At 42.8% G+C, this 22,809-nt stretch overlaps 1 protein-coding gene across 2 annotated transcripts in view; it reads left to right on the forward strand.

Annotated features, from left to right (window-relative positions):
* MTHFD1L (methylenetetrahydrofolate dehydrogenase (NADP+ dependent) 1 like) overlaps window positions 1-22,809 on the forward strand; it is a 247,378-nt gene that overhangs the window by 36,144 nt on the left and 188,425 nt on the right. For both annotated transcript variants that reach the window (XM_017887637.1, XM_017887636.1), the window contains 3 exons: window positions 4,706-4,817; window positions 17,203-17,294; window positions 20,661-20,758. In XM_017887637.1, the coding sequence (XP_017743126.1) occupies window positions 4,706-4,817; window positions 17,203-17,294; window positions 20,661-20,758 (302 nt within the window). The remainder of the gene's footprint in view (window positions 1-4,705; window positions 4,818-17,202; window positions 17,295-20,660; window positions 20,759-22,809) is intronic.

Raw genomic sequence — 22,809 nt, forward strand, 5'->3', positions numbered from 1 at the left:
GCTAGTTTTTTGTATTTTTTAGTAGAGACGGGGTTTCACAGTGTTAGCCAGGATGGTCTCGATCTCCTGACCTCGTGATCCGCCCGTCTCGGCCTCCCAAAGTGCTGGGATTATAGGCTTGAGCCACCGCGCCCGGCCGACTTCTAACTCTTTATAGAAACTTTGCCACAAGGTAGTCTAGGAGTCCCCTTGCTACCTAAGATTTTCGTGGACATGCCCTGTCTGATCATAAAGTACTGTGTGCCGGGCACAGTGGCTCACGCCTGTAATCCCAGCACTTTGGAAGGCCCAGGCGGGCAGATCACTTGAGCCCAGGAATTCAAGACCAGCCTGGACAACATGGTAAAACCCTGTCTCTACAAAAAATATTCAAAAAACAAAATGAACTGGGCATGGTGGAGCACATTTATAGCCCCAGCTACTTGGAGGCTGAGGTGGGAGGATCGCTTAAGCCCAGGAGTCAAGGCTGCAGTGAGCTGAGATCATGCCACTGCATTCCAGCCTAGAGGACAGAGTGAGACCCCGTCTCCAAAAATAAATTAACTAATTAAATAAAGCCTTGTGAAGAATCTGCAGTGGAGCGTAATGTAACCCATAAATCCACTTACCCGGGCGCACACTAACTACAGTGTGTCCCAGTTCATTAGAGTGAAAATCAAGCAAGGGACCACCTCGGCGTGGTAGAGCCTCTCCCTTGCCCTCCAGACCCTGCTCTGTTCTCTGTGTCTGACCATTGACCAGCCATCACTCAGGCACTAGTTGAGAATGCCAATGTCTTTAGTTGTTGTAATTTTAGAAGCACATCATTGCTGGACAAAGTGCCTACCTGTTAATTTTTAAAAGTAATGTTCATCATTTTGAACATTGTTTTCTTTCTTTTTTATTCAACTGACCCTCATGAGGAATTGAACTTGGTTTTCTGAACTGTGTTGGTAATGTTTGAAGGACATAGAAACAGGTGTCATAGGTCTCAAGTGATAAATCACAGTTCTTTAGAAAATATCTTTTTTTTACCCATTCTGGATTTTGAAGTATATACAGATCTCATACCTGAGATTCTTATTGATATGAACTGTTTCAAAACGCATTGATAGCAGAAGATACATACTGTCTTCTAGTCAAGAGGGTAGGGCTATATTTAGTTTAAAACATTTTAATGCATTTTATTTGCTAAATACAAAATTATAATATTCTGTATAACTTTCCAAATTCCATCTGTCCTCCCTTTCCACCGTCTCTTTATATTCAGATGCTTGTCTCTCTAGCTTAAAAATTCATGACTTTGAGAAAATTTGTCTTCATGTTATCTAAACTACTGCACCCCCACACGCTCCCTGTTAAGTGTCTGCATATCTGCGTCTTTCTGTTGTTTTAAAATTTGGTTCTCTGCCTGGGGAGTGGGGTGGTTTGCTTTAAGCTGCTCCACTCTTCTCAGCAGAAAAAGCAATACTTTGTTATGAGGTAGAGTTTTAAGCCAAGCTTTGGCCAGGGTCTTTCCCATTTGGGAGGAGGAGAGTAGGAACAGCAAGTGAGACGAAAATTCTCCTTGAGTTTTAGCTCATTAAAATCTTACCTTGTCCTCGGCGTGGTATTTACTGATTTAAGCATCTAGCACTTTTCCTTTCCAGAAAGAATTAACATCTACGATGCGATCATTGCTAAGCAAGGAGATTTTTGTGTTTTCTCTGTGGAATTAGCTGTTCCCCAGTTGCGGATGAGCACAGCCCACTTTAGAGTTGTGTGTAGGTATGGAGTTGAGGGGTCGGACTGAGATTTCCAAGATTTATAGGTAATGAAAAGAACAGGTTGTATCAAAGACACCACGTGTAGGAAACTAACTGTTCTTAGGGGACTTGTGTGAACCTGTGATCCTTGGCTTTCTCCAAAATGAACATTTCAGCCGTGTTCATATTAACCTCCTTTTTACAGTTGTTTTACCATGTTCTGGTTTTGCTGCTATTCTGCCTGAAAATCTAACAAAATGGTGTTTCTTATCTGCAGAACTGCGACAAAGCTTAAACATTTGCATTTCTCTTGAGGATTACTGTGGTTGAATTTTTGACAGTACTATATATAAATGAAGAAATACAATTTTTTATACAGATGTTTAAAATCCTCTTTCTACTAGAACACTTCTTTCTCCCTAAATATACCATCACCGGGAACTCTAGCTGTTTTTCAGATAGGTGAGGTCTGGCCCACACAGTGGGCTTGCTGGCCTGTATAATGGCACCATCACAATGGTGGCTCAAGGGACAAGATTGCTGGTGATATTGGCTGCACAATTCTTTCTTTTGAGACAGAGTCTCGCTCCATTGCCCAGGCTGGAGTGCAGTGGTGCGATCTTGGCTCACTGCAACCTCCACCTCCCAGGTTCAAGCGATTCTCATTTGGCTGCAAAGTTCTTAGTGAGGTTTAGTGGTATTTTGGCCCGGTGGCACAGAAGAATGGTTATTTAGGCAAGCGTGTTTTGTGTTTGGTTTTGTTTTGTTTTTTTTTTTTGAGACAGGGTCTTGCCCTGTCATCCAGGCTGGAGTGAAGTGGCTTGATCACGGCTCACTGCAGCCATGACCTCCTGGGCTCAAGTGATCCTTCCACCTCTACCTCCGAAGTAGCTAGGACCACAGGCATGCCTCACCACACCTGGCTAATTTTTATTTTATTTTATTTTTGTAAAGACAGGGCCTTCCTATGTTGCCTAATCTGTTCTCAAACTTTTGGGCTCAGGCAGTCTTCCCACCCTGGCCTCCCAAAGTGCTGGGATTACCCAGCATGGCGGCACGAGCCAACATGTCTGGCCTAGGCAAATGTTTTAGTAGGGCTTTCTCTGTTCTTTTTAAGGTGATTAATACAGTTGATTCATACAGTCAGTAGCTGAAAAGCAGGGAATACTGTTTGGCTTATTAGTGGATAATCAATGAATGTTAATACACTTTTTCACTATTCACATGGTCAAATTGATCAAATATTTCCAAGGTGTTAACTTTTAAAGTTGGCTTTGTCAGCTCTGTGAAAAGACGTGCATTTACATTTTTATCATGCTCCTCCTCTGTCAGGGGACTTGGATCTGCCCTTGATCTTGGCTTTTCTGTTCATAAACCAAGTAGGACTGTCAAAGGTTTGCTCCCATTATCATCTCTTGTCCCAAGATTTCTAAAAGGCATCAACTGATGCACCCTTTTGCCCAAATAGTGTTAATAGTCCTCAGGCTGAGGAGCTGTCCTGGTTCTTCCACAGGATCTGTAACGATCAGCCTGTAAGCTGAGAATGGATAAGGGTGTCTCCAGCATGTTTATTTGGTGGTTTGGTGGGGGCAGTGGCAGTGGGGATGCTTTTGTGTTTCATAATCTGCCCCTCTGTCTGTTTGACGCCAGAGACTCTGTGGTTAGTTTCAGGACATCAAAGTCCACAGGAAAGACAGTGGGGGAAGGGACTGTCAGTCGCCCTCTTTCTGTCTAGGTTCACTAGGATCTCTAAGACTGGATTCACTAGGAGACACAGGACATACCGTAGAGCTATTTGTGTCTGAGAGCCCCAGTTTCCTTGTCTGTTAAATGAGCATAGTAACACCAATCTCACTCATTTGGAATATTCAATGAGGTAATACTTACAACACCTAGCTGACCTATACAATTGTAGCTATTCTCTTCTGCAAGTCTAATATTCCTATTCACCCCTCGCTCCGCATAGGGATCCAGTTTGAAATCATCAGTTGCTCAGTGGGGCTTGGGGAGCTATTCTTTGGTTAAAGTCAGAGCCAACCTCTTTGCCTACCTCTTTGTCTTAATGTCAACTTCCTACCAGACTTGTTCCTCCAGTACTGGATGATCAAAATGCAAATAGGATGGACACGATCAATGCGTTTTGTTGGAGTGGTTGCATTCTTTCTACTTTCTCAGGGCAAAAAAATGAACGGTTGGACAAGAGACTAACCAGGGCCTCAGAGAAAGTGAAATTCTTTCTCAAACTCCTGAAAGTCCTTCCATGGGTATAGTAACAGTTCTATAGCGGTCTCATTGTGATGGTGCCATTATATAGGCCAGCAAGCCCACTGTGTGGGCCAGACCTCATGGCCTTCGTCCTTGTTTTCCTCTTTTTTTTTCTTTGAGACAGGATCTCACTCTGTCTCCCAGGTAGGAGTGCAGTGGTGTGATCTCGGCTCACCGCAGCCTCTGCCTCCTGGGTTCAAGTGATTCTTGTGCCACAGCCTCCTGAGTAGCTGAGATTACAGGCCCCTGCCAGCGTGCCTGGCTAATTTTTGTATTTTTAGTAGAGACATGGTTTCAACATGTTGGCCAGTCTGGTCTCGAACTCCTGACCTCATGATCCACCTGCCTCGGCCTCCCTAAGTGCTGGGATTACAGGCGTGAGCCACTGTGCCCGGCTGCCTCATCATTCTTCTTGATATTATAGTTAGTGGTGAAAACATGTAATGATAATACTCCACATGCAGTATGTATGCTGAAGTGACTACCCTGAAGACATTTTTTAAGTCCTATTTTCTTTTCTTTCTAGGATATGATAATCATTTTCTGTTTGTATTAATACGTGCTTGAAAGGAATTAGTAAAGCGATTCCATCCTTGTCAGCAGCTTGGAACAAAGCTGTGGATCTGGGATTGTGTTGAACTCATTTGACATCAGTGGTTAGTTGTGTCTCGATGCCTCAGATCAAACTGTGCGTGATTTTTTCTTTCTCCTTTTAGCTTCACGAGGCTGACATTGTGGTCCTAGGCTCACCTAAGCCAGAAGAGATTCCCCTTACTTGGATACAACCAGGAACTACTGTTCTCAACTGCTCCCATGACTTCCTGTCAGGTAAATGTCTTCACATTGGTGTTGAGCCACTGATTAGGTCAGATTGTTCGAAGAAATGTTAACCTTTTCCTAAGAGGGTATGTTTCTGAAATGTTAGCAGTCATCAACATTAGTATATAGGGTAGGAAACTTAGACTGTGGGCTACCTGATAGAACCATGCTGTTGAGCAAAGAGAGACCAAGATGGTGGCTGAGGTGTCTGCTGCCACAGTGAAGTGCCCCCTACTGGCCTCGAGCAGTCAGGTGAGTTGTGACCTCAAGTAGATGATTTGTATGTGTGTGAGGTAAACTAGAAATAGCGGTTTTCACAGTCTCTTAAAAATTAGTAAAATCCTTTCTTCCAAAGAAATCTTTGTGGAATTCCGCTATATAAAAGCAGATGAGCCGGATTGTCAGGAGGGATGGGAATAGGATCAGTCTCTGTGTCTCCCTGATTTCCCCTTGTGTTGACCCATGAAGCACATCCTTGGAGCCCCAGAGTCATGTCAGAACAGTATGAAAATCACCACTAGATACAGAAACTGTTTTAGGATTGGTCCTGCTATTTGATGGCATTTTGCCAAGGTATCCAGGAATACTCAAGACCACACCAGGCCCACTTTGGGGGCAGCCCAAGCAGTGCCCGCAACGGAGCAGCCAGCGGCCCCGGGATCCAGCAGGAGCCGGCCCAGAGTAGGTTCCTTTTTCCAGTTCATAGAAGGACTGAGGCTAAGAAAGCCTTGGACCACACCCAGCCCCTCAGCAAGTCCCTGAATGGCACAGGTGAGCAAGAGACGATGGCACAGGGAGGCAGAGGAGAGCACCCCTTCCTGATTCCTTCTGGCTTTGGCCTCCAAATGTTCATGCAGAAGAGAGGACTATGCTGAGCTGGGCTGGAGGACGGGGGCAGCTTTTACCCCTAAAGCTGGGCAGAACATGCACCAAGGTTGGCAGCCTCTGCTTGCTCTCCTTCACTTCCACTAGGACCATACTTGAGGCTGAAATCTTGAAACCTTGTAAGCAGCTCCATAAAAGCGTGAGCCCTAGCCAGAGGTTGATACTGACCCTCCTCTCTAGGAAATGTAGCTCCTGCCAGAATTGACGGATCAGATTAAAACTCCCTGGGGCTGGAGAGGGTGGAATGGATCAGAGTCCAAGGAAAGAGCCAGAGCTCAGCTGTCGCATTTAGAGCTGTGGCCCTAGCGGCTCTTTTTAACAAACAGAAAGCATGTGCTAAATAACATTTTAAAAATATGTATAGTTTCTTCATATAACTTTTTTTTTTCCCTGAGAAAAACAATGCCTAACCTACTAATAGTAGACAGGGCTTCCTCTGTTGAGAATCCCAGTTAGATTAGGAAAATCAGTTCCAACATTTGTTTCTTGTAAATGAATGTTGCTTTGCTGTAATATTTACTTGCTGTGTTTTATTAAAGTTTTCATGTAGGACAGTTTTGGCACAGTCATGACTAGGGTTAGGAGTTTACTTTGATGTTCTCCTGGAATCTCTTTGAGCTCTGTGGTTACATGACAGTGACATATATTTTGTTAGTGAAAGTGCTTTATTTTAATAATGTTTCCTTTTAGGACCCTTATTTTGAAAAAAGTATTCCCTGAAACATTAGATTTCAATGTAATGATTCTCTGGGGGAAAAAGACCAAGGCGTTACAGATGTTCCTCGGGCTTATAAGCAGATAAACCCATCAGAAGTTGAAAATATCATAAGTAAAAAATGGACATTTGTAGATAGGATGGGATGTGAAAACACAAAACATCCAAAAATGCTGGCAGCTTAGTACACTGCAGAGTATTGGTTGTTTAGCCATCTGATTGCATGCCTGACCAGAAACCACGATTTGCTGTCACTGCTGCCCAGTGCCTCAAGACACCCTTGTTCTGTGTACAGCTAGCCTGGGAAAAGATCAAAATTTAAAGCAGTTTCTACTGAATGCGTGTCCCTTTCCCACCATCATAAAGTGGAAAAATAGTAAACGAAAAGGTTGTAAATCAGGGATGGTCTGTGTATTTCAAAATGATTCTGTAAGTAGAATTTATTTGAAATTTATCTAGCCCAACTCTAATAGTTTTCTTGTTGGTTTTTGAATGTCCAGTGTCCGGAATAGTACCTGACGCTTAGTAACCACTCTGTGAATTTTTTTTTTTTTTTCGGAGATAGAGTCTTGCTCTGTCATCCTGGCTTTAATGCAGTGGTGCGATCTTGGCTCACTGCAACCTCCGCCTTCTGGGTTCAAGTGATTCCTCTACCTCAGCCTCCCAAGTAGCTGGGATTACAGGCGCCCACCATCACACCCGTCTAATTTTTGTTTTGTATTTTTAGTAGAGGTGTGGATGCACCATGTTTGCCAGGTTGGTTTCGAACTCCTGACCTCAAGTGATCCACCCACCTCAGCCTCCCAAAGTGCTAGGATTACGGGCGTGAGCCACCGGGCCCAGCTAACTTTGTGAATATTGAGTGTTTAACAAGTTAATAAGCATGACTCAGAATTGTACTCTGCTTGTATTTTTAAGTTAGTGGCATGTTTAGAAACATTTCCTTGAACTTGTCTCCCACTTAAAAATGGGGCTGATGGCCAGGCGCGGTGGCTCACACCTGTAATCCCAGTACTTTGGGAGCCAAGGCGGGTGGATCACCTGAGGTCAGGAGTTTGAGACGCAGGCCGGCCACCATGGTGAAACTCTGTCTCTACTAAAACTGCAAAAAGATTATCTGGGCTTGGTGGCAGGTACCTGTAATCCCAGCTACTCGGGAAGCTGAGGCAGGAGAATGGCTTGAACCCAGGAGGCGGAGGTTGCAGTGAGCCAAGATTGCACCGTTGCACTCCAGCCTGGATGACAAGAGCGAGACTCCTCAAGAAAAAAAAAAAAAAAGAAGGAAAGAAAAACAAACGGGGCCAACTAGGCAGTCATTGAGATGAAGATGAGGAATGCTATGTTGATGAAACAGATGAACAGTTTCGGGGTGGTGCTGTCCATAATAGCACATTTCTGAATAGTCTACAAGTTTTAATTTTACCAACTTTTTTAGTATGAAAATTTGATCTAGGAATAATGGAGAAAGGTTTTTTCTCCCCTCTTTTTTTCATTATCCCACTACTGTAAAGAAATGAATAAACTCTTTGAAATATTAAAAGAAAAGAGCTCTTATTTAAACTNTGAAGATGAGGAATGCTATGTTGATGAAACAGATGAACAGTTTCGGGGTGGTGCTGTCCATAATAGCACATTTCTGAATAGTCTACAAGTTTTAATTTTACCAACTTTTTTAGTATGAAAATTTGATCTAGGAATAATGGAGAAAGGTTTTTTCTCCCCTCTTTTTTTCATTATCCCACTACTGTAAAGAAATGAATAAACTCTTTGAAATATTAAAAAGAAAAGAGCTCTTATTTAAACTTGAGATGAGAAGAAGAACTTTTAATAAACTTGTGGCTGGATGAAGGCAGAGTTTTATAATGAAATTTTTATTCTTACCTTCATGGTACAGGGTCCCTCCTCCTTCCCCCCATAAAAATAGATGGGATGTTGTGATTTATGATGAGATAATTCTGTAGAGGCATTTTATGGAATATGTATGGAATCCTAGGAGAGATTTTCCTGATGGCTGATATCCCAGACACAGAGCTCAGAAAACAATTACACTTAGCTAGTTGGTTCTGTTCACTCTACTACTGCATGAGTCCAATGTTTAGATTTTAAAACAAGGAAATTTCAACATTCTGTTTTCTAACTATAAGGGTAACTGCTTTAAAAAAAAAATAAAAAAGACAACCAAAAAAACCTGTTTCTTAGAGAAGGTCTTGCTCTGTTGCCCAGGCTAGAGTACAGTGGCACGATCACCGCCTCAAACTCCTGGGCTCAAGCAGTCCTCCCTCCTCAGCTAATTAAAACAATTTTTTTGTTGTTGTTGTTGAGGCAGGGTTCTCACTGTGTTGCCCAGGCTGGTCTTGAACTCCTGGCCTCAAGTAGTCCTCCCGCCTCCACCTCCAAAAAGTGCTGAGATTACTGGTGTGAACCACCAGGTCTGGCCTAAAGAATTTATTTCAGATGAAAGAAATACACACTGCTCTTGTAGTGCTCTGCTTGCTAAACAGCAGATTTCATCATAAGCACAACCATTTTGTACCCTAAATATTAGGACTTACTGGTGTACCAAATGGGACCAAGGAGAAGCTTTTCTTCTGTCTTAGGCTCAGAGAATAGTATCAAAACAGCAACTCTGTGGCTCAGAGTAGTTTATAGCATCATTTTAAGCTAATATATTTCTATTTAGTGTAGAAGAGGGCAAGAGCCCTGGGATGCTGATGTGCCGGCAGCCCCCGAAGGACCTTGAGACTTTCCCTCATATGACTCTGAAGGGAGACATTAGAACTTACTGGAGGCTGGGTGTGCTGTGGCTCATGCCTGTAATCCCAGCACTTTCGGAAGCCGAGGCCAGTGGATTACTTGAGGTCAGGAGTTCAAGACCAGCCTGAGCAACATGGTGAAACCTCATCTCTACTAAAAATACAAAAGTTAGCCAGGCATGGTGGCAGGCACCTGTAATCCCAGCTACTTGGGAGGCTGGGGCAGAAGAATTGCTTGAACCCAAGAGGTGGAGGTTGCAGTGAGCTGAGATCATGCCATTTCACTCCAGCCTGGGCAGCAAGAGCAAAACTCCATCTCAAAAAGAAAAAAAAAAAAATGTAGTGGAAAGAACATGGACTTTGGAGTCAGGATTAACCTAACTCAAGGAAAAGGGAGTTGTTTGTGTAAAAAAAATTCTTGGCCTGACGTGGTGGCTCATGCCTGTAATCCAAGCACTTTGGGAGGCCGAGGCAGGCGGATCACCTGCGGTAGGGAGTTCAAGACCAGCCTGACCAACATGGAGAAACCCTGTCTCACTAAAAATACAAAATTAGCCAGGCGTGTTGGCTCATGCCTGTAATCCCAGCTACTCAGGAGGCTGAGGCAGGAGAATCGCTTGAACCCAGGAGGTGGAGGTTGCGGTGAGCTGAGATCGCACTCCAGCCCAGGAACCAAGAGCAAAACTCCGTCCCCCCCAAAAAAAAAAAAAAAAAAAAAAAAAAAATTCTTAATTGCATTGCACTTACAGGCTGTGTGACTTTGAGGAAATAAGATCTCTGATGAATTAATAAGATTCCCAATTTATTTGTGGGTAAATTGGGAGGAAGGCTGTTGGGAGGAATGACTGAGATGGTACCTTGGGGCAGTTCCTCTTTGATGGTAGCTGCCGATAAATGTTTGTCCACTTCCTGCATTCCTCCCTCCACTTCCTTGTTGCCATGTCACCTGCACACAAAACAGCTTTCAGACTCCATCTTGGCCCAATTTAATTAGTTCTCAATATAATATATTTAATTTTTTGCTTTTTTTAAAAAAAAGTAAAGGTTCATGCAGCACTGTATAAATTTCCTTGTTAATTTGGTTTCAGTGGTCCAAATTAAGTTATTACTAATAGCTTATTAGTATCAGTTTACTAATATTTTAATTATATGTTTTTTTATCATGTCTTACATTGCATTCTTTTAAAAGCTAGTGATATGCTGTCATTTGACAGTAAGATTCAAATAATTTAAAGTAGGAGTGCAACTCTCGAGAACACTGTCACAAAAATTTTACCCAATGATATGTATTAGTCCATTCTCACACTGCTATAAAGAAATAGCTGAGACTAGGTAATTTATAAAGAAAAGAAGTGTAATTGTCTCATAGTTCCATGGACTGTACAGGTAGTGTGATGCTGGCATCTGCTTGGCTTCTGGGAAGGCCTCCGGAAACTCACAGTTATGGTAGAAGGCGAAGGGGAAGCACGTATGTCTTACGTGGCCAGAGCAGGAGCAAGAGAGAGGGAGGGCATATTAATCTGTTTTCACACTGTTGATAAAGACATATATGAGACTGGGAAGAAAAAGAGGTTTAATTGGACTTACAGTTCCACGTGGCTGGGGAGGCCTCAAAATTATGGCGGGAGGTGAAAAGCACTTCTTACATGGCGGCAGCAAGAGAAAATGCAGAAGACGCGAAAGTGGAAACCCCTGATAAAACCATCAGATCTCATGAGACGTATTCACTACCATGAGAACAGTATGGGGGAAACTGCCCCCATGATTCAAATCATCTCCCACCGGGTCCCTCCTGCAACACGTGGGAATTATGGGAGTACAATTCAAGATGAGATTTGGGTGGAGACACAGCCAAACCATATTAGAGGAGGAGGTACACACTGCATACTTATAAACAACCAGATCTCAGGATAACTCACTATCATGAGAACAGCACCAAGGGTATGGTGCTAAGCCTTTCATGAAGGGCCACCCTCATGATCCTGTCACCTCCCACCAGGCCCCACCCCCAACACTGGGGATTACAATTCGATATGAGATTTGGTAGAGACACAGAACCAAACCATATCATGATACTCATTTTATTTATTGCATTTTACTTTATATCCTACAAAGTCAATATATGTAACTCAAAAACTGGCTACCAGTGGTTTTTGTTTTTTTTTTTAAGTTCTACCTCTACTGATTTCTGATTTTCAGCTGTTCCTGATTTTAAAACTTCACATTTTGGGGGTAATTTGTTCTCCTAGATGGGAAGAAAATACTTAAGGCTGTGGGCTTGGAGAGTGGTTTTTTGATAAGTAGGATGCCCTTGGCCAGACTCCTTAGAAGCTGAGATGTTTCCACAGAGCCAAGATGGCAGGAAGGCTGAAGAGTTTGCTGCATCCCTCCCACTGCAGTGATTGTTCTGGCAAAGTTCCTAGGGTGGCCTCAGCACTGCTCATGTTAGTGAAAGGGTGGTTCTAATTTCTGAGGAAGTCATGATAACACTTTGGCCTTAAATTTTCTTTTTGCAGAAAGTTTGATTATCATTAGAAGAATGGCCATCTTTTAAAGTGATTCATTGACTTGTCCCTAGAGAAATCATGAGTTAGATGAGTGTTTACTGGGAAGTGAAAAGACCCATCCACGGTTTGGGATGAGATCCTTGTTGGACTGTGATCCCAGGATATTACCCAGGCCCAGACTGTAGACAACCTTCAGATGGAGTCCTGCCTCTACACAGGCAGGGAGTGAAATAATGATTCCCTTTCTCAATTTTCTTTAGCCATGAAATGTATTAAAAATGTATATCTGATTCTGAGCTGCCAGTCTTATTGCTTCAGATTCTCTGGATTCAGAACTTATTTTTATGTTATTTTATTTTTTGAGACAGAGTCTTGCTCTGTCATCCAGGCAGGAATGTAATGGCACAACTACAGGCCCACTGCCTCCTGAGCTCAAGTGATCCTCCTGCCCCAGCCCCCAGGTAGCTGAGACTACAGACACATGCCATGATGCCCAGCTAATTTTTGTACCTTTTCTAGAGACGAGGTTTCACCAAGTTGCCCAGGCTGCTCTTGAATTCTTGGACTTAAGCAATCCTCCTGCCTTGGCTTCTCAAAGTGCTGGGGTTACAGGTGTAAGCCACCGCGCCCAGCCTCAATGCAATCTTAAAAATGAATTAGAAAATCTAAGTCCAGGCCAGAGTTATATATAATTAAGAGAGTGTGGGTTTTAAGTTGTGTTTTAAAATTGTATTGTTTTTGGTTGAGCCTGGTGGCTCACACTTGTAATCCCAGCACTTTGGGAGGCTGAAGTGGGCTGATTGCTTGAGCTCACGAGTTCAAGACCAGCCTGGGCAGCATGGTGAAACTCTGCCTCTACAAAAAATACAAAAATTAAGGCCAGGTGCTGTGGTTCATGCCTGTAATCCTAGCACTTTGGGAGGCTGAGGCTGGCAGATCATGAGGTCAGGAGTTTGAGACCAGCCTGGCCAACATGGTGAAACCCTGCCTCTACAAAAAAAATACAAAAACTAGCCAGGCCTGGTGGCATGTGCCTGTAGTCCCAGCTACATGGGAGTCTGAGGCAGAAGAGTCTCTTGAACTCAGGAGGCAGAGGCTGCAGTGAGCTAAGATCACACCACTGCACTCCAGCCTAGGTGATAGAGCAACAGTCCATCTCAAAAACAAAAACAAAAAACAAAAATTAGCCAGGCATTGTGGCATGCTCCTGTAGTCCCAGCTACTTGGGAGGCTGAGGTGGGAAGATGGTTTGAGCCTGGGAGGCAGGGGTTACAGTGAGCTGAGATGGTGCCACTGTACTCTAGCCTGAGTGATCGAGCCAGACCTTATCTCAAAAAAAAAATATTGTTTCTAATTACTTGTAATTTTAATTGCTTATAATTAAAAAACAGTAACTAAAAGGATCAAAAGTTAACTTTGCAGATAGTGAACCTTAGCCTACTGTACATAAAAATCAGAAGGCCAAGGCAAGAGGATTGCTTGAGCCCAGGAGCTCAAGACCAGCTTGGGGAACATAGTGAGACCCCTGTCTCTATAAAACAACTTAAAAATTTGCCAGGTGTGATGGCACACCTTTGCGGCCCCAATTACTCAGGAGGCTGAGGTGGGAAGATTGCTTGAGCCTGGGAGGTCAAGGCTGCAATGATCATGATCACGTCACTGCACTCCAGCCTGGGCGACAGAGCAAGACCCTGTCTCAAAAAATAATAACAGGAATAATCAGAAAGCAACACTGTATGTGAATAAAGTCACCTTACTTAGCTACCGGTGGACAGCCTTTGGTGTTTCAAGAACTTAGTTTTTATTCATTCCTGCTTTCGATATTTGTTGACTGTGAGCTTTGGGCTTATCCAGGGTCCGTGAAGAAGAAATGGTTCTTCCTCATCTCAGGCTTTTGTTATTTTGGGGTGTTTTAAATTACTCTGCCATGGTTACTCAATCCGACCCTACTTACCTCTCTCTTCCACAAATTTCTCAAATGTCATTAGTGGTACTCTTTTAACTCTTATGAACTTATTTGCTTTTAACATATATTTTACTCACTTTGAATGGACTTTTGACTAGAAATAGAGGGTAGTGTTGTGTGTACCACCTGCCATCTTGAGCTAGACCCTTTCAAAGAGTTGGTTTTGTTAATTATATCTTCTTACGTGGCTCATTACGCTTGTTGAAATTTGTGAGATGGTTTAGACCAAGCGTGTCCAAACCACAGCCCGTGGGCCGCATGTAGCCAAGGATAGCTTTGAATGCAGCCCAACACAAATTCATAAACTTTCTTAAAACATGAATTTTTTTTTGCAATTTTTTTTACCTTAGCTCATCAGCTATCATAGTGTTAGTGTATTTTACGTGTGGCTATGGCCCGAGACAATTCTTCTTCTTCCAGTGTGGTCCAGGGAAGCCAAAAGATTATACATCCGTGAAAGCTTTAGATGTACCAGGAATCATACAGCTTTTCAAACTAAAATATCCACACTTTTGCTAAGTTCTGTGCTACGTGACTGAAACAATACCAGGACTTATTTATCTTGTAAACTTGGAAGTGAAATATTCTTCATTCACAAGGGTATTTGTGATTAAATTCTGGGAATATGCATTTGTAAGTTAATACCAGCTTCTGGAATGTTACTTTTTCTTTTTTCTTTTTTAGATTTTTTGAGATGAAGTCTCACTCTATTGTCCAGGGTGGAGTACAGTGGCATGATCTTGGCTCCCTGCAGCCTCCGGGTCCCAGGTTCAAGCAATACTCTGGCCTCAGCCTCTGAGTAGCTGGGACTACAGACGTCTGCCACCATGCCTGGCTAACTCTTTTTTGTATTTTTGATAGAGACGGGGTTCACCTTGTTGGCCAGGCTAGGCTGGTCTTGAACTCCTGACCTCAAGTGATCCACCCACCTCGGCCTCCCAAAGTGCTGGGATTACAGGCGTGAGCCACCGCACTCAGATGCTTTTTCTTATTTCTCCATCACTTAAAATAGAGGAATGAGAGAGGCCCGTTTGTTTTATGTAGTAGTTGGACAAGATCTTAAGTACAGATCTCTAGTGATGAAAACAAAACACAGCAAATCTCTCTCATCCTCTAGACTCTTGGCTTTTGCCTAAATATGATTCATAAAGCTGAAGTGTTTCTAATCTTTAAATAATACCCAAAGGATATGATTATATGATTACCCAACACCCTAATACAATTTAAGAGTAGAGTGATCCAAAGAAGGAGAAAATAGTGTCTTCAAAAATGTTGCTATTAAAAATATTTCTTTTCTCTAAGGGAGGATGCAGGCTAAAGCATTTTACATGTGTGTTTACTTTTATAAATTTTCTAAGTGAGGGTAGAATTCTTTTTTTTTTTTTTTTTTTTTCAGATAGTTTCACTCTTGTTGCCCAGGCTGGATTGCAGTGGTGCAATCTCGGCTCACCACAACCTCCACCTCCCAGGTTCAAGCGATTCTCTTGCCTCAGCCTCCTTAGTAGCTGGGATCACGGATGTGCACCACCACACCCAGCAACTTTTTTTTTTTTTTTTTTTGTATTTTTAGTAGAGATGGGGTTGCACCATGTTGGCCAGGCTGGTCTCGAACTCCTGAACTCAGGTGATCCTCCCACCTTGGCCTCCTAGAGTCCTGAGATTACAGGCGTGAGCCACTATGCCCTGCCAGAAGTGGAATTCTTATCAACATCTTTCTATGTTGATAATCAGTCCCTAACATTAATACCCTAAAATGCAATTTTTTAGTTTTGATGGAAAATTGATTCGAAATTGATTCTATCACTGTTTCCTTTTTTTTTTTTTTTTGAGATGGTATTTTGCTCTTGTTGTCCAGGCTAGAGAGCAATGACACGATCTTGGCTCACTGCAACCTCTGCCTCAGAGAAATGTTCTAGAGAAATGTTCAAGCATTTCTCCTGCCTCAGCCTCCTGAGTAGCTGGGATTATAGGCACGCACCACCATGCCCAGCTACTTTTGTATTTTTAGTAGAGATGGGGTTTCTCCATGTTGGTCAGGCTGGTCTCAAACGCCTGACCTCAGGTGATCTGCCCACCTCGGCCTCCTAAATTATCAAAAAAAGTCTGATTTTTCATGTAACACTTTGACCAGTCTTACCCTATGAATGTTTTCATCCGCCTTCTCACACTTTGCATCCACTAGTGAAAGTGCTTCTATTTTTCTACATATTGTACAGTAAAGATTTTAGAGCCTTCTGGGCCGGGCATGGTGGCTCACACCTATAACCCCAGCACTTTGGGAGGTCAAGGTGAGCAGATCACTGAGGCCAGGAGTTTCAAACCAGGCTAGCCAACATGGTGAAACCCCGTCTCTACTAAAAATACAAAAAGTAGTTGGGAGTGTTGGCAGGTGCCTGTAATCCCAGCTGCTAATAAGGCAGAAGTTACAGGCAGCTGAGATCGCGCCACTGCACTCCAGCCTGGGTAACAGAGAGAGACTCTATCTCAAAAAAAAAAAAAAAAATTAGATCCTTCTAATAAGATGAAGCCCACTGTGTCAAAAAATCTAAAGATTAGGATATGAAGTCATTCTGACAGATTATGCTGTGGAATGTATATCCCTGTTCCTTTCTTCTGAGCCTTATTTTCATGTTAATAGTTTAAACTACATACTATATGCCAAGAACTTTATATACCTTATCATATTTCATTTTCACAAAATTTTAGGAGGTTGATATTACTCACACTAATTAACAGGCCCAACATCACAATTTCTAGCAAGACGAAGAGGTATGCTTTTAATGCTAGTCTGACTCTGAATTCTGTGGCCTAATCTGCAGTCTATGTTGCATCCACATTAAGTGTTTTAAATGTTCACTATGAATTCTCTTGAGCTATTTATTTCTATCTCTAATTATGCCATATTTTAAAAATCACAGTGATACTTGGGCTTGTGTGAAGAGATAGTGTGTCTAGATGTTTCTTCCTGGCTCAGTGTGAGGTATGATTTTCCAAAGCACGTGGTGTGCTTCATAACATTTTTAAAACCCACTTATCGCAGGTTAATAACTTAGATGACTTTTTTTTTTTTTCTTGAGATGGAGTCTTGCTATGTCACCCAGGCTGGAGTGCAGTAGCGTGATCTTGGCTCACTGCAACCTCCACCTTCCAGGTTCAAGCAATTCTCCTGCCTCAGTCTCCCGAGTAGCTGGGACTACAGGTGCACACCACCATGCCCAGCTGATTTTGTATTTTTAGTAGAGATGGGGTTTTGCCATGTTGGCCAGGCTTGTCTTGAACTCCTGACCTCAGGTGATCCACTTGCCTTGGCCTCCCAAAGTGCTGGGATTACAGGCGTGAGCCACTGCACCTGGCTGGATGGCCATTTCTCTAATGTAAAATGTGAAGCAGGCCCAGTGGAGGGTCCCAGGGCTGTACCAGAGGTGACCAGCCTGCAGCCATGCCCTGACATCCTGACTTCCTTGATGAAAAATGAGCCCATTATTCAGTGTGCTGGCTGTTTGCAAGGAGCAATGGGTTAGAAATGACAATGTGCTGAAAGTCTTTTTTTCCCTCCAATTGTTTACAGGGAAGGTTGGGTGTGGCTCTCCGAGAATACATTTTGGTGGACTCATTGAGGAAGATGATGTGAGTCTCCTTGCTGCAGCTCTCCGAATTCAGGTTTGTTCGACATAGCTGTCTGAGAAATCTTGAGTTTGGAAGTTTGATTAATAGTTGCTAACATTTTACAAGTGGTTTCTGTTTACCAGGTACAGTGTTAAACACTTCATACACACAGTGTTAGGCCTATTTCATAAATGAAGAAATGGTAATTTTGAAAAATGAAGTGAGTTGCCTGTGATCACATGGCATATGTGGGGCAGGGATCCATACTGGGGACTGTGTGTATGTTATCTTGTGCTGTGTAATAAACTATCTCACAATTTAGTAACTGGAGCAACAAGGCATTTATTATCTCACAGTTTCTTCAAATCAGAGATTTGGCAGTAGATTAACAGATTAGGTGGTATGTTAGTCCATTTTTGCATTGCTATAAAGAAATACCAGCTACTCGGGAGGCTGAGGCAGGAGGATTGCTTGAACCCAGGAGACAGAGGTTGCAGTGAGCTGAGATTGCACCACTGAACTCCAACCTGGGTGACAGAGGGAGACCGGAAAAAAAAAAAAAAAGGAAAAGAAAAGAAATACCCAAGACTGTGGTTAACTTAGAAAGAAAACAGATTAAATTGGCTCACCGTTCTTTTTTTTTCCTCCTTGAAATGGAGTCTCGCTTTGTCACCCAGACTGGAGTGCAGTGGTGCAATCTTGGCTCACTACAACCTCCACCTCCCGGGTTTAAGCGATTCTCATGCCTCAGCCTCCCGAGTAGCTGGGATTACAGGCACTCACCATCACACCAAGCTAATTTTTTGTATTTTTAGTAGAGACAGGGTTTCACCATGTTGGCCAGGCTGGTCTCAAACTCCTGGCCTTGTGTGATCTACCTGCCTCGGCCTCCCAAAGTGCTGGGATTACAGGCATGAGCCACCGCGCCTGACCTGGTTCACAGTTCTGCAGGCCTTACGGGAAGCATAACACAGGCATCTGCTTCTGGAGAGGCCTCTCCAAGCTTCCAATAATGGCAGAAGGTGAAGGGAAAGCAGGCATCTCACAAGGTGCGAACAGGAGCAGGGAGTGAGGGAGTGGTGCTATATACCTTTAAACGACAAGATCTCATGAGAACTCACTCATTATCATAAGGATGCTACCAATGGGGATGATGCTAAACCATCATGAGAAACCAGCCCCTGTGATCCCATCACCTCCCACGAGGCCCCACCTCTAACACTGGGGATTACATTTCAAGATGAGATTTGGGCAGGGACACACATCCAAACTATATCAGATGGTTTGGGCTCAGGAGCTCTCATGCATTTGAAGTGAAGATGTCAGCTGGGGCTACAATCATCTGAGGGGTTGACTGGGGCTGGAGGATCTCTTTCCCAGATGGCGTACTCACATGGCTGTGGGCATGTGTATTTCATTCCTCATTGGCCATCAGCAGATGCCGTGCTTCCTCATCATGTCCACCTCTCTGTAGGGCTGCTCACAGTGTGGCAGCTGACTTCCCCCAGTATGAGCAATCCAAGGGAGGGAACCAGAAGGAGTCTTGCAGTATGGATGACCTAGGCTCTGACATCATGTGCCGCCACTTCCTTTAATCCTGTTTGTTAAAAGTATATCACTAAGTCCGGTTCATATTCAAGAGAAGGAGAATTGTCCTCACCTCTTCAAGACAGAAGTATTAAAGTATTTGTAGGCATTTTCAAACCATCACCACCTGTGTGACCTAAAGGCGAAGGTCACCAGTGTTCCACCATATAAGCTGAGTGTTCTCATAGTGCTGGAGCCTGCAGTGACGGTGGCCTCTGGCAGTGACATTTAGTTCATATCTTTCTTCTGTACAGGGTAATACACAACTCGTTACCTCAAAATGGGTCATTATACATTTTTGTAAGGATTATAAGTTACATTTCCATCAAAGCCAAATTTTGTTTTTATTTATTTTTATTTCATTTACTTATAATTTATATGCATACATAGCACTACTCAGTAATTCAATTTTCTTGTTCTTTTATACCAACTACAGAAGGATGGTATTTGGAAGCTGAGCATCCAAGCTGATCATTCATGCAGTCTTGTATTTTCTTCATTTTTCTTTTCTAAATCAGATGACGAACTTATTCAGTATAAGTTTATCCATGTATGTGATGTCTTTTGTGAAGACTTAATCTATTTTATTTATTTATTCATTCATTGATTTATTTTATTGAGACAGGTGTCACCCAGGCTGGAATGCAGTGGCACGATCTCAGTTCACTGTAGCCTGCACCTCCCAGGTTCAAGCAATTCTCCTGCCTCAGCCTCCTGGGTAGCTGGGATTACAGGCACATGCCACCACACCCGGCTAATTTTTTTTTGAGATGGAGTTTCGCTCTTGTTGCCCAGGCTGGAGTGCAATGGTGCAATCTCGGCTCACCGCAACCTCTACCTCCTGGGTTCAAGCCGCAGCCTCTCGAGTAGCTGGGATTACAGGCATGCGCCACCATACCCAGCTAATTTTGTATTTTTAGTAGAGACAGGGTTTCTCCATGTTGGTCAGGCTGGTCTTGAACTCCCGACCTCAGGTGATCTGCTTGCCTTAGCCTCCCAAAGAGGATTACAGGCGTGAGCCACTACGCCCGGCCTAATTTCTGTATTTTTAATAGAGACAGGGTTTCACCATGTTGCCCAGGCTGGTCTTGAATTCCTGCCCTCAAGTGATCTGCCCGCCTCGGCCTCCCAAAGTGCTGGGATTACAGGCATGAGCCACCTCACCTGGCCTATTTATTCATTTATTTTTAAAGAGACAGAATCTCAGCTAGGATGAAGTGCAGTGGTATGGTCTTGACTCACTGGAGCCTCAAACTTCTGGGCTCAAACAATCCTCCCACCTCAGCCTCCCGAGTAGCTGGGATTATAGGTGCATGTCACCACACCTGGATTTTTTAATAGTGTATTTTCTCACATTTTCCTGTTTTTCTTTTTTAAATTTAACAAAAACAATGAACATAGTCAGAAGTTCTGGCCTGTGACTTGATATAACCCTGGACGTACATTGTAAAAAACATTCTCAGATTCATTGCTGTAAGTATGAAGAGCTAATAGTCTGCAAGGGAACTATAGAATTAAGCTGGATCATCAAGAAGTTCATGTGTGCATATTTAAGAAACAAAGCAGCTTCTTTTAATACTATCAAACTCTTCAGTACGGTAATGAATAGTCGTATATTCTAACTAGGCATGCAGGTTTTCACATTTTCCTTTTTAAGAAAAACCTACAAACCTAGTTACACGTGAATAAAAATATTCCTAATATCCCCTTGACTTATTGTACAACTCGATAATCTTATTTTGTAACATCCACAAACAATATTTCCATGGTTTAAGTGCGTGCCCTGTCAGCTTTTACGATTCTAACATGTTTTCCTCTCTCTCCCTGCTGAAGAATATGGTCAGCAGTGGAAGGAGATGGCTTCGTGAACAGCAGCACAGGCGGTGGAGACTTCACTGCTTGAAACTTCAGCCTCTGTCCCCTGTGCCAAGGTAACACTGGTGATTTATTTATACTGATGTCAGCTCAGCACAGTGCCTTAGACCCAGTTAGTCATGGAGGAGAAGCACAACTCATGCTACTGTGGTTTTGATAGTAGATAATTTTCTCTATTCATTAAATTGCCACCCTATTTTCTCTATTGTAAATTCTCCAAAATTAAATCTAATGAATGTATTACTGTGTTCTGTCAGTTCTAAAAAGGCATATTTTAAAAATATCAATATTTTCTATATTAAATGGCAGTTTTTTAATGACGTTTTAAAACTAATTTGTATTAACTAATTTAATTTCAATGATATTTCCTATATTTAATGGCAGTGGGTTTTTTCCTTTTTTTTTTTTTTGAGATGGAGTCTTGCTCTGTTGCCCAGGCTGGAGTGCAGTGGTGCAATCTCGGCTAACTGCAACCTCCACCTCCCAGGTTCAAGCGATTCTCCTGCCTCAGCCTCCCGATCGGGTAGCTGAGATTACAGGTGCACGCCACCACACCCAGCTAATTTTTGTATTTTTAGTAGAGACAGGGCTTTTGCCATCTTGGCCAGGCCGGTCTCAAACTCCTGACCTCAGGTGATCTGCCCACCTCAGTCTCCGAAAGTGTTGGGATTACAGGCGTGAGCCACCATGCCTGGCCTGGCAGTGTTTTTTCTTCTTAATGGTCCATGAAATTATGGTTTTAAATCTGATAAAATATGGTAATGTAATATTTGGAATATGCTTTTCAGTGTCAGAAATGCCCAACGCATATATATCCGCCTGGTCTTAAGGGCCATGTAAGTTTCTACTCTGGGGATAAATGATCACCCAAACCAAACATTCCACGTGGCAACTGAGCTCAGCTTTCTTTAGAACAATCTGATAGGATAGTCTGTGTTCGTCTAGGTGGGTATTTTCCTCAGAGTGCTCTTTGATGAAGTCTAAGCTACATATTTTATCTGTAAATTTGGAAATATAAACCGTAGGTCATAGTCTCAGCACGTGGTTTAGAATGATTGGGTAGGGATGACATCTGAAACAGATAGCCGCATTTTCCAGTCTGATGATGAGTCATCTGTGTCTGTCCCACTCCAAGCAATTGGCCCTACCCCCGTTATCCAGGTGTGCATAATGCCAGGTGTGCATCCCCAGGTAATCTCATCTAGCAATGTTGGAATGCACAGAGTGCAGAGGAGATAAAACCCCTCTGGTAACTGACTCTTTTTTTTTTTTTTTTTTTTTGAGACAGAGTCTTGCTCTGGTCTTGAACTCCTGACCTCAGGTGTTCCACCCACCTCGGCCTACCAAAGTGCTGGGATTACAGGCATGAGCCACCGCACCGAGCCTGACTCATTTTTTACCTGATAACCAGTTGCTTTATAGAATTGAACTCCATTTCCTTGGGTGGTCAGATGAACACCCTGGTTCAGTTCTACCCACCAGGAGGGTGTGACCCTCTTGGACATGTTTTCATCCCTGCAATAGACAAAACATCTCAATTATGTTCTCTATTCATTAATTATGTAAGTTGCAATGAGGAATGTTATTTCTGTAATATCATCCCTGGGCTTGTGCAATCTGTTTCATAAAATATCTTATTTTAGAGTTATTTATGTTGTTATAAGACCTTAGATTTTGAAAGCAAATCAATAATTTCTACCTACAAAGTGGTAAAAAAGATTAAGATAGATTTCACCAAATTGTGTACCAAAGTTTCAAAGTAAATTCTTCTTGTTTAACCAATAATTTGGTTAAATAATTAAACCCTTTTCTCCCCCAAGAAGAATTCACTTTGAAATCATTGATTTCTAGACCCACTGGGCAAAGAGAAGCAAGCTGAGTAGTTTATAAATCACCCAAAAAATCGCGATGGTGTCTCTATGACCCTTTAGTAAAAAGGAAACCTTACAGGTGTTTGGTTTGTTTTGTTTTTAAGACAGAGCCTTGTTCTGTTGCCCAGGCTGGAGTGCAGTGGCTTGATCTCTGCTCATCGTAACCTTCACCTTCTGGGTTCAAGCGAGGACATCTGGCCAATTTTTGTATTTTTCGTAGAGACAGGGTTTCACCA

This window comes from Rhinopithecus bieti, unplaced genomic scaffold (assembly GCF_001698545.2).
Source record: "Rhinopithecus bieti isolate Rb0 unplaced genomic scaffold, ASM169854v2 scaffold_16097, whole genome shotgun sequence".
NCBI classification, from domain to species: domain Eukaryota; kingdom Metazoa; phylum Chordata; class Mammalia; order Primates; family Cercopithecidae; genus Rhinopithecus; species Rhinopithecus bieti.